This window comes from Notolabrus celidotus, chromosome 6 (genome assembly GCF_009762535.1).
Source record: "Notolabrus celidotus isolate fNotCel1 chromosome 6, fNotCel1.pri, whole genome shotgun sequence".
Classification (NCBI taxonomy): Eukaryota; Metazoa; Chordata; class Actinopteri; order Labriformes; family Labridae; genus Notolabrus; species Notolabrus celidotus.
Window position 1 is genome coordinate 14,183,072 of NC_048277.1, and position 11,387 is coordinate 14,194,458.

Genomic DNA, 11,387 nt, shown 5'->3' on the forward strand with positions numbered 1-11,387 from the left:
CTGCAATTAGCCCGTCTGAAGTCCCACAATTATGCGGGCAATGGCTGACACTCACAATGCCACAATGCTGCCGCTGAATCAATACATAATTGTAATAATTATCGTGCCGGTGTCATTTGGTGGATACGTCCAACACTTCCAGAAAAGAAGATGGAATTGGATAAACACAGAGGGGTGAATGGCAGACAGATATTGCCTCTTCAAGTGCAACATTTTACACAAAAGGTAACCTCGGTACCTCGTATGAACAATGATGGGGTGGACTCAGTGATGACGATGAGTCAGCCGCTAGAAAGGTCTCTGCAACCCCTGTGCAGCTCCACTGTACACCCAATCAAAAGTCAAGAACAGTCTTTCATTGAGAATGTTTCTGCTTATGCATAGCACAGATTTAAAGACAAAAACTGTTACCATAGCATCGGACTGTTGCCACCTAAGACATCTTGTATAAATGACATGGTGACCATTGCAGGGCTTTTTTTCTACATGCCCTGTCTCCTGAGACCTCATCGTCAAGAAACTTTTAGTAGTGCAAACGTGATAAAGGCTTTACTTACTAGCTTGTAGTCAATGAAACAAAGTCATGCACACTGTTAGGCATGGCTCCACTCATCTGTGGCTGAATGTGGATGGTAAGATGTTGGTGTTGACCTTTAAGAACCACCAATTGAAAGTCATGGAATCTCCTACCTCTCCTCCAGCCATGGTTTCCAAGGCCAATGTCTTTCTTAGATCGCATCTTGGATCGTATCTTGACATTATGCTATGTAGAGCTCACATCGCCTGTTATAGCATTATAGTTTCAAGCACACCTTTATTTCCAGAGTTACTTTTACCAAACCCTTGTTATATCAAACAAAATGCTGCTCTATGCTGTACATTGTATCCAGGAGCTTAGAGTTCAACTGAATTAGAGAAATGAATTAGACATTTATCATTTGGTTTGGAAATACTACTGTATGCCCGAGGAAGGCTTATTTGCTTTAGGAAGTAATAAAAGTAAAGAGCATAGATGTCCCGGAAATATTCCTCTTTACATGTTTTTTTAAAGAACCAGCCACAGGCTATGGTCTCGATAAAGTGGGCTAACAAAGCATGGCAGACATTGGGAGGGAGGAGACAAATTAATAACAGTTTATCTTGATCCTAATTCAGCTGGTTGCTCCACTGCTCTTTGTCAGACAAACAAATCTGTTGAACCTCAATAAGCCTGACCTGCTGCACAATCATTGAATCTACTGTCGTTCAGAAAACTATTTTTGTCCAGGATTAACTCAGTGAAGATGCACAATTTTGTAAAAAAAAAGAAAAGAAAAAAAAGGAAGAATCAGAGTAATAATAAATAATGATTTTATGTTTTAGACACCTCATAGTTTGTTGTCTGTTTTAGCATCAGTTCTGAGAGGCTACACCATTTGCAAAAAAGTAACTTCAAAATCTCCATCAAGCCAAGGAGCCGTGTGTAAGATTTATCATTGCTTCAAAAAAACAGTCCGCAAGAGCAACATAGATGGAAGGAAAAAAACATAAAATTGATAATTGTTCCTGTCTTTGAATAAAGGTCAAGATGCTGCCTGTTGTTCAGTCTTTATGTAATACCGCTTTCAAAAAAGGTCAATACAATGAAAAAAAGGCAACTTTGCTGTTGATCCACCAATTTCCTCTGTTTTCATGCAGAAAATAGACTTATTGTCTCTTTACTTCATGTTTCTTTTTACATACTCACTCTGTCATCCCCCAATAAAGGACAGATCTGCTGTTGTCTGTGCCCGAGGCTACATCAGTGCTCTTTAGCATTTGCAGCTTGTGTGCTCAGGTTGGGAGAAGAGTCACACTGGGGCCAATTTGCCTCCTCTGCACCAGTGTGAGGTTGATGCTGTGGCAGCATGTGGCCAGAGGTCCACGGATAATCCTTTTAGCTCTTCTTGCCTTTGGGCACTGTACATCACTCCACAATCACGTTACCACCAAAGTCCAAAGACAAAAGCATATTTACTTGATGTGCTTGTTGGTAAGGTAAGAAGCAGACAGAGTGGCCCTCACAGGAAAACGTGTTGTTCTTTCTCTCCTTGTTGTGTGAGCCTACCCCACAATCAAATCAAATTAATGGAGAGCTGTGGGGATTTGATTGTGCTGATAAAGTGACTTAATTTTCCACAGTTGACTTTTCTGTGCTCTAACCTTTATGTAAAGCCTCAGGGACAAAGCTTTAATTTAACATTAAAGATGACTATGAAATTGGTGGTTAGAACCAAACCACTTGGCTCTTCTGAAGTAATATTCATGAAATTAACATGAAATGAATACAACAATTGAAAATATATTCATTTATTGTCCAACATTTAACAGTTTAAAAAACTTCTAAACCAGAACTTGTAACTTGAAAATGTAAATGAAGAATGCTTTAAATTCAGCAGGCTTTACAAAAGGTCACATATATTCTAAATTGGAGACGGCTCCAGGTTGTATGCGTCTGACTGCCTCAGTGCATTGATTGATCAGAGCGGAATTACCGTGTCTGACGTCAGAAACTGCAAACAAATTACCCCATAAAAGGTGGAACCTGTCTGAAAAAAAGAAAGCCCTGGGCGCACAGCACAACCGCGCTGTCCTTTCACGCACATAGAGAACACAAAGCCCTCTGCGCGTAAAGATGCCGCTTTCCACCAGCTCCACGTCCTCCACCAAAAGCATCCGCAGAGCAGCATCCGAGCTGGAGAGATCTGACTCCATCACGGTAAGAAGTTTAGATTATTTTTTGGTTTATATTTTGATTATAATCAGGGGAACAAATGGACACATCGCGCGTAAAGCTTGGATAAGAGACAATTACGCAGCTGCTGATGCGCACTTAATTATAGCATGTAAAAAATAAAGTTAGCAAAATGCATAACTTCCACTTAATCTGTGCTGTGGCAGCTACTTAGTTTAGCTATGTCGTAGGTTTACCTCGACTGCATTGGTGTTCTAATGCGCATTTGGAGATGCAAAGCGCTCCCATCAAATATCAAAAGAGATAACCAAAAGGTAAGAAACCAAGGCGTATCCTTCTTCTTCCGAGTGCTAAGTCTTTGTGTCCTGGCGACTCTAGAAACAACTACAGTTCACAACCTTTGATGTCTCTTTTGACAGTCTCAAAGGTTCCTCGGCAGGCGGCAGAGCTTGATCGAGGACGCGCGGAAAGAGAGAGAAGCCGCTGTCGCAGCGGCAGAGGCGGCAGAGGCCAGCGAGCAGATCGTGTTTGAGGAGGACGATGGCAGAGCACTGCTCAACATCTACTTCTTTTTAAGAAGCTCAAAGACTCCTGCACTGTCACGGACGCTCAAAGTTTTCGAGGTAATACGACAGAATCTGTCATTTTAAATCAATTCATGAAACTGAGTATTGGAGATAAGAATTTTGGCCAAAGACAAAAAAAGAAAAAGAAAAAACAAAGCAGGTAGCGGCTGTATACATTGTCATTGCTGGCCCTTAACAAGTTAATGTTATAACTCGTGGCCTAAATGGTGGTATAGCACGTCGTTTATTGAATAACATTTAAAACTGTATATTGAATATTGATTGTAATTATGCATACATAGTAATAAATCATATTTTATTACTTTCTCTGTGATGAGTTATGAACTCTCCTTTACAGAAAAGATTATTAGAACCTGACACCCAACAACATCTCTTTTTTAACAGATGATGTATTGAGCACTTCTAAATGCTGTCCAAATTTAAGAAAAGAGGTGCAAAAAGGGTTTTGTAAAATACACCTGCGTAGAAATAATCTACGATGGACATACTGACAGTTTTGAAAGTGAATGACGACTGTCCCCAGAGTCACAGATAAAAGCAATAATCTAAAGCACAGATTCCTGGGAGCAGAGATCAATGCAGAAACAGTGCATATGAATCTATACAGATAATTGACCAACTGAATGTCGAAACAGATTTTAACACTTTTTGAAAAACACAAGCTGATTCTGCAGAGTGTGGACAGGTCATTCCACAATAGGATTATTCTGAATCTGAATGAACAAGATGACTTCTAAAGCTCACTCAAATTGAACCTGATACTATCTGTAATAACAAAAGTGTTTGTAAATATAGGCATGTTTTATCTTTGGCATTTGGCTAAAATCATGCTAATGGCTTCTCTAAAAACTGTTTGGTTTGGAGTGAAAGAAATTGTCCACATGTAAAATTAACCTTATTTTGCCAAAGGGGAGGAACCTTTTTTTAATCAAATATTAAATATTGAGAATGAATAAATCCACCTAAACCTTTATTGCAGTCCAGCACTGCTGCAGCTGCATTCAAGTGCTTGATGACTGTGTTTCAGACATTTGAGGCTAAGATCCATCATTTGGAGACTCGACCACACCGGATACTCAAGGATAACCTGGAAGGCCTGGAGTACTTTGTCCGCTGTGAGGTTCATCTCTCAGACGTCAGCACTCTTGTCAGCTCCATCAAGAGGAACGCAGAGGACGTGAAAACCACCAAAGAAGTCAAATGTAATGTCCTTTACTGCTTTCATTTTCTTTTGAAAAAGGTCAATTATTTTTGCAGGTCTGATTTTTGACCATTTGTTTGCCTTTCTCTACAGTTCATTGGTTCCCAAAGAAAATAGCAGACTTGGACAAATGTCATCATCTTGTAACAAAATTTGATCCAGACTTGGATCAAGACCATCCTGTGAGTAACAACTTTTTGGTAACAATACAACAAGTAGAAACAATTCTTGTTACCAGGCTTTGTTTTTTGAAATGTACATCAAGACCCAAAAAATGTAATCAGAGTATTAAATATTTAATCAAACAGGGCTACACGGACCCTGCTTACAGACAGAGGAGGAAGATGATTGGAGACATCGCCTTCAGATACAGACAGTGAGATACATTTGTTTCTCTGACATCTGCAGAAACCCATATCCACTTAAAAAATAAAGAAACAGGTTACTTGATAATCCCAGATGCATTTGTTGTATCTGTCTGTTCTCAGCGGAGAGACAATTCAAAGAATGGATTACACTGAGGAGGAGATCAGCACATGGTAAGAGCTCCATGCACATTTGAAATGCTGTTTCATTACTCTGAACATCCTTAAGCATAAAAATCAACATTTACGCTGAATATAAACTCTCGTCCTCCGAACAAGCACGTCGAATTTCCTTCAGTTCATTATTTGGCCGTCTTTGTGCCTGTTCACTGCCTGCTGCCTGAGTTTCATGTTGTTGTCAAATAGATGTGATGTGTCTGTCTGGTAAATCAAGGGAGCTTGAAATATGTCACAGCTTTTGCTTTTCTGAGCCCAACTAATCAGTAAGTGACAAATGACTGACAAATACTTCAGAGGATTTTCACTTTATTCAAATGTATTAATTTATCTTAAGTAAGTTTGATTTGGTAATTTGAAACAAAAGAAAAGTAACAAACTGAATGTGGATCAAATCTCAGGTAGCAATGTTTCCTGTTTCTGTTTTTAATTAACCTATCAGGTTAAGCTATGATACTTTTCAACAATGAGGCAAAAGCAAGAGCAAGGCAATTGATCATCTTTTTAACATCAGATAACTAACCAAAACTTAACTTCTTCTTCTGCTACTTCTTCTTCTAAACTTCTTAACATAAATCTGCATAAGAACTAACTGCTATGACAGAAAGCATGTTTGAGAATAATGTATTTGACGTATATTTAATTTTCTAGTTTGACCCATGTTAAGCATGCTATTATGGAGGGGGTGTGCTTTATGGCCAGTACTGCAGCCAGTCACTAGGGGGGAGCTCTAAATATTTTGGCTCCACTCACACACATAATAGCTGCGGTTCTTTCTAAGGTTGTAATATATGAAAGGCACATATACATGGTTCATTGCTTGTTTTTTTCTTGCTATCTGATGAACATTGCTGTGGATTTAAGTGTCTGCTAAATGGACGAGACTAGATTTAGACAAGATTTGTTGAAGCTCCTGTGCTACTGTGGTGAGCTGTTTTTGTTGCGTGAGATGATGTTCACAAAATCGTATTAACCCAGTGAGCATGTCAGACCACCACTAGTCCATGCAATTCTCTTAGTCCACATTACACCCCACAGTTTGCCGAGCAGGAGATTTCTAGGGTTTGGTGACAAAAGCTGGCACCACATATGTCACCAGCCCCCAGATCAGCCAAAAATTAAATTTCAGTATCCAGGTTTCAACCTGTGGAGGGCAGTCACTATATCACATTTTTAACACAATATAAGGAATTTCAATATACTCAAATGTTGGGCTCAAGACCGGAATTGATCTGGAAGGTCCTACAATTAAAAGTATAGATATTGTCATTTGTCACCTTAGTCTCATTGTTTTTTGAACATATTTTTAAGCTTGAGAGGGACCAAAGAAAGACTTCAAAAAAATGAAAAACAATAATTATGCTATCATATGTCTTATTAGGAGGGAAGTCTACTCCACCCTGAGGGACTTGTACACCACCCATGCCTGCACTGAATACCTCACGGCCTTCCGTCTGCTGGAAAGGCATTGTGGATACAGTCCAGATAACATCCCTCAGCTGGAAGATGTGTCACGCTTCCTCAAAGGTAAAGACAGGATGAGAAATGCTGAAAAGCATGATAATGAAACACTCATAGTGATCAAATGTTCAGTTTATGCATACATCGTAAGTGTGATTTTCTCTCTCTATCTCTCTGTCTCTCTCTATCCTTCCCCCTTAACACACGCACACACAGAGCGAACAGGGTTCATTCTACGTCCAGTAGCGGGTCTCCTCTCAGCCAGAGATTTCCTGGCCAGTTTGGCGTTCAGGGTGTTCCAGTGCACCCAATACATCCGACATGCCTCCTCTCCTATGCACTCCCCAGAGCCGTGAGTACTGTGACTCCTTACATCAAATCCTGATGCACATTTTGTTCTAATAGATCCAGAGTTTGTTATTGTAAGCATCACATCCTTTATTATCTTATCTAGCATTGCCCTTCACTCAATCTGTGACTCAGTTCAAAATGATAAAACTACTTTATGCCATTTTAATCAGGAAAGACAGATTTAAGATTCAAATGTTATTTATTTCATCAAATTGAAGTAGTGAGACTTGACATAAGGTCTTTGGTGTGTGGACTCTGAGGATTGGCGTGTGGATTTTGAGATTGTGGGATGTCTGATCAGAGCAGTAGCAGAAAAATCCCCCAAGGGGTCTGGACACTGGTGGTGGTCGAGGCTGATGACTTGTTAGGACCGGATGGATGGTGACTGTGGAGACCAAGCAGTGATGGAATAAAGGAATTAGAGGCAGAAAATCACCTTTTAAAAAAAGAGTAGAAAAGTGATAGGCTGACAATGAGGGTGTGCATCCGTGTTATTGGATGAAGAGACTACAGATCAAACAGCTGATTGACCAATGACAGCCCCAGACAATGACAGCTGGAAAAACTGAGTGAGCATTTGTGAGGGGGAAGAGGAGAATTAGGCTTCTATGTGAATGCAAATAAAGTCTTCCTGAGTGAACTTTTTCTTTAGTTGAAATTGAGACAAAACATGTGTGACACACAATGAATCAAAATAATACTACAAGCATACGATGTGACAAACAGTGAAAATATAACGCAAAGAGAAATCTCTAACTAACCTAAATTATGTCAGAAAAACTCTTTGATCCAGAAAATTACTATTACTGTTTTAAGAAGTCTTAACAAGCTCAATTCTTGAGAGAAAAAAAGAAAGGAATGTTTGGATGTTTGAAAGAAAATGCAAGTTTGACCTTTAATTTTCTGCAAAAAAGTTATCCTCTGTATTCACTTTTCATCTTTCATGCAAAATCTGCACCAAGTTTTTAACTTGGGAACAAATATGGTTCCAGCTGAACTTTTCATTTACATCTTTCCCTTCAGAGACTGTGTCCATGAGCTGTTGGGCCACGTTCCCATGCTGGCAGATCGCACCTTTGCCCAGTTTTCACAGGTGAGAAATGTGGCTAGAGCAGATTTACAGGTTATCATTCACAGTACTGTGCTATTATGTAACATGGTGACCTTATATTGTTTTTTTAACTGCAGAACCTTGGACTTGCGTCACTTGGAGCATCAGAAGGAGATATAGAGAAACTTTCAACAGTAAGACTCAAGTCCTCAAACACCAACAGAATTTTACAGATAGCACATAAACTCTTGAATTAACATTAAAAGAAATTAGAGCATTCCAGTTGCTTTCTATTTTTCACGGCTTGTAACTATTTCGCTTGCATTTTGGCTTTTCTCAAAGTTAAGTGTAAAATTAAAGGGATGCAATTCTAGCTTGTTAAAGTAAGACACACCTCAGTGGTCCATGACACTCAGAAATACATTTTAGGGACATTAAATATCAATAAAACCTTCACTTTGTGTTCTCCAGATCATCATACAAGAAATGACTCACTAAATCTGAAACATGGGACAATAAATCACACTAGAGCACCCCCTGCTGGTTGTAACACAAGAGCATACAGCCAAAATGGAAAGCAACAATAAGCATTCAATTGATCACAATTACAATCCATATAAATGTTACAGTATTTATAACAGTGCCTCACACATGCCCAAATGATTGAATAGGTTGAGCAACAGGCACAGCTGGTTCACATTGTAAAACTCTCATATTGTTTTATCTACTCTGTTAAGTCGGGAAAAGATCATGTTTCAGCTAAAAATAACATTAGTAGGGTCAATTATGTTGCCTATGGAAGTGATGTTACCATGTGACATATAGTCAGCAGTGACTTTTGGTAACTGGGTTGAAAGTCGTGTGTCCCTCCCTCACGGTTTTTGTACATACATGATTTTTGAAAAAAATGATGAACTGATTGGGCAGCCCCCTATAGCCTTCATGTTTTAAGCATCTCTCTCCATGTTTTTCCTCATCAGCTGTATTGGTTCACAGTGGAGTATGGCTTATGTAAACAGAATGGAGAGGTGAGGGCGTATGGGGCTGGATTGCTGTCCTCTTACGGAGAACTTGTGGTGCGTTCAAGCATGTTTCTATTTGATAATCTTTCTCTGAATATGAAGAGTCAAAACTGAAAAACTGATTCTAAGTCCTGTACTTTTAAATTTGTATTATCAGCATTCACTCTCTGATGAACCGGAGACAAGGGAGTTTGATCCAGAGGCTGCTGCATTGCAGCCCTACCAGGACCAGACATACCAGCCTGTCTACTTTATCTCTGAGAGTTTCTCAGATGCCAAGGAGAAATTCAGGTACTGAACCACACATGCTTTCTCTCTTATTTGGACCCCACACAACAAATATAACAAATACACAAGAATAGACTGAGGCAGAGATAAGAAGAAGAAAAGAAAACAACAAAAAGGAAGGGTTATGCAAGGACAAGGTCAGAGAACAGCTAGACAGCCCCTGAGGCCACAAACTTTTGTAGGTCAGCCATAGCAGCTAGAAGACAGCTGTTACTAATGTAGTCTTTCTTACCAGGTCAAAACACTGGAGTTTTATCTGGCAAACAGATCAAATGATGCCTGCAAAACAAGTGGTTTAGTGAGTGTTTTGGTATCGAGAACAATACAGAACATTACATCCCTGCTGCATTGAGAAAATATCACAGGAATGTTTGTAATGTGTGGAAAAAGAACATGAAGAACTTTAGAGTGTATTTCTGATAGGGTGCTGATACAGGCAGAAGTTCACAGTCTCAATACAGTATATACCTACAAAAAGTCCAATTTTGATCTGTCAATCACAAAGTCAGTTTTATTTATAAAGCCCTAAATCACAGCATGAGTTTTATTTCTCTACTTTAAGTTTAGAGCATGCATTCTTTGTTGTATTATTTAAAGAGCTGCAGCATTAATCCACCATGAGAAAGCACTCAGCATTTGGTGACAGTGGCAAAGAAAAACTTATTTTAAACAGGCAGAAACTTCCAGCAGAACCAGACTCATGAACAACCCTCTACTGAGAAGGGACGGGCTAGAAGATAGAGGCAGAGGCAGAAACAGAGAGGAGGATTGAGACAGACAGACAGACAGACAGACAGACAGACAGACAGACAGACAGACAGACAGACAGACAGACAGACAGACAGAGGTCAACAGCAGCGACATTCAAAAGCAACAGTCTGTAATGTGCATTAATAGGACATGAATGCATACAGATCAAGAGAGAGGGGATAAGAGTGGAGCTTGCATTCATTACAAAGGCAGTCTCAGCATATAGCATCATAACTAGGGCTAGTGCAAGGCAAGCTTGAGCCAGCCCTAACTATAAGCTTTAACAAAAGGATAACTTTAAGCTTACTCTCAAAAGCAATGAGGGTTAAGTATCTGCCTGTCAGACTGACGCAGACCTGCTTCCTGGGAGCATATTGTTCTAAAGAGATATAGGCACTATGAGCTCTTAAAGATATGATATCTCACCATTACAGTTTCATAAATTGAGAAAGATGACTTGAAGTTTGTTTATCGATTCTTTTGGGTGTCAGTGGAGAGAACCTTATACAAGCCATGACAACTGGGAGGACTTAGTTGTAGGGAGCTTGCACTAATCTCACCATTAAAAGGACTTTATTCACTAAACCTGTTATATCTTTGACAAGGGCATACATGGCAGGTATCAAGCGCCCCTTCTCTGTGAGGTTTGACCCATACACCGACAGCATGGAGGTGCTGGACAACCCGCTGAAGATTCAAGGCTGCCTGGAAAATGTGAAGGATGAGCTGAAGATGTTAACAGATGCCCTCAGTGTTTTGTCATGATTACGCACCCTGCCTGTGAACACCCCACTCTTTTTGCCTCCTCTGCTGCGTTCTGTGATCTCTACATCAGTGTGTTCCTGTTTCTGTGCTGTTTTCCTCCAGTATGATGCTGTTTCTAATCAGTTGTTGCTTGCTATTGCTGGCTGATTGGCCAACAAGGTAAAATAAAAATAAAAACCTCATCAAGTGGGGGTACAGGCAACATTTCCAAAGATGTTGAAGGCCTCGCTGGGGTAGTGAAATGATGGGATCACTAACATTTATTCTTATAAAGCAACGTGTTGTTTGAGAAATGTGTCAAAATCTGAACCAAAAGTAAAGAGAAGCGTGATGATGAATGTATCAAAGATAAATAAATGTTCATGATATAATTATTGTAAAATATAAGAAACTTTATTGTTAAGTAAAGAAAACATGTATATTCAAAACACATTTACTTTATTTAGATAAAAGATAATTTCTTTATTACACACTGCTGTGTTTCCTTTACATAATTCAGCATTTGTTTAGAAACATATTGATTTAATTGGTTTGATGCTGTCTTTGTCTTGCAGTGTAAATGCATAAAAAGATATATTAACACATAGTTTCCATGCAATGTACTCTTGATAACTATCTGCATAAAGGAATCTGTCAAATAAAGAATTGCAAGTCAA

The 11,387-nt window shown here is 39.3% G+C and overlaps 1 protein-coding gene across 3 annotated transcripts; it reads left to right on the forward strand.

Moving 5' to 3' along the window:
• Positions 1 to 2,374: 2,374 nt before the first annotated feature.
• Positions 2,375 to 11,387, forward strand: th (tyrosine hydroxylase). 3 transcript variants are annotated; one of them, XM_034686271.1, is made up of 14 exons: positions 2,375 to 2,737; positions 2,944 to 3,027; positions 3,133 to 3,336; positions 4,328 to 4,502; positions 4,595 to 4,683; positions 4,810 to 4,877; positions 4,990 to 5,040; positions 6,425 to 6,570; positions 6,721 to 6,856; positions 7,879 to 7,948; positions 8,044 to 8,100; positions 8,887 to 8,982; positions 9,086 to 9,219; positions 10,572 to 11,387. In XM_034686271.1, the coding sequence occupies exons 1-14, from the start codon at positions 2,654 to 2,656 to the stop codon at positions 10,729 to 10,731; spliced, it is 1,554 nt and encodes a 517-aa protein (XP_034542162.1). In that variant the 5' UTR covers positions 2,375 to 2,653; the 3' UTR covers positions 10,732 to 11,387. The 3 variants fall into 3 exon arrangements, with proteins under 3 accessions (XP_034542162.1, XP_034542163.1, XP_034542164.1); XM_034686272.1 differs by lacking the exon at positions 2,944 to 3,027; XM_034686273.1 differs by lacking the exons at positions 2,944 to 3,027; positions 3,133 to 3,336.

Excerpts from the sequence above, each read along its gene's own strand:
- th (XM_034686271.1), top strand. The coding sequence starts at position 2,654 with ATGCCGCTTTCCACCAGCTCCACGTCCTCCACCAAAAGCATCCGCAGA. Across the intron at positions 4,878-4,989 it reads ATCGCCTTCAGATACAGACA|CGGAGAGACAATTCAAAGAA; the intron begins GTGAGATACATT and ends GTCTGTTCTCAG. Across the intron at positions 5,041-6,424 it reads GAGGAGGAGATCAGCACATG|GAGGGAAGTCTACTCCACCC; the intron begins GTAAGAGCTCCA and ends ATGTCTTATTAG.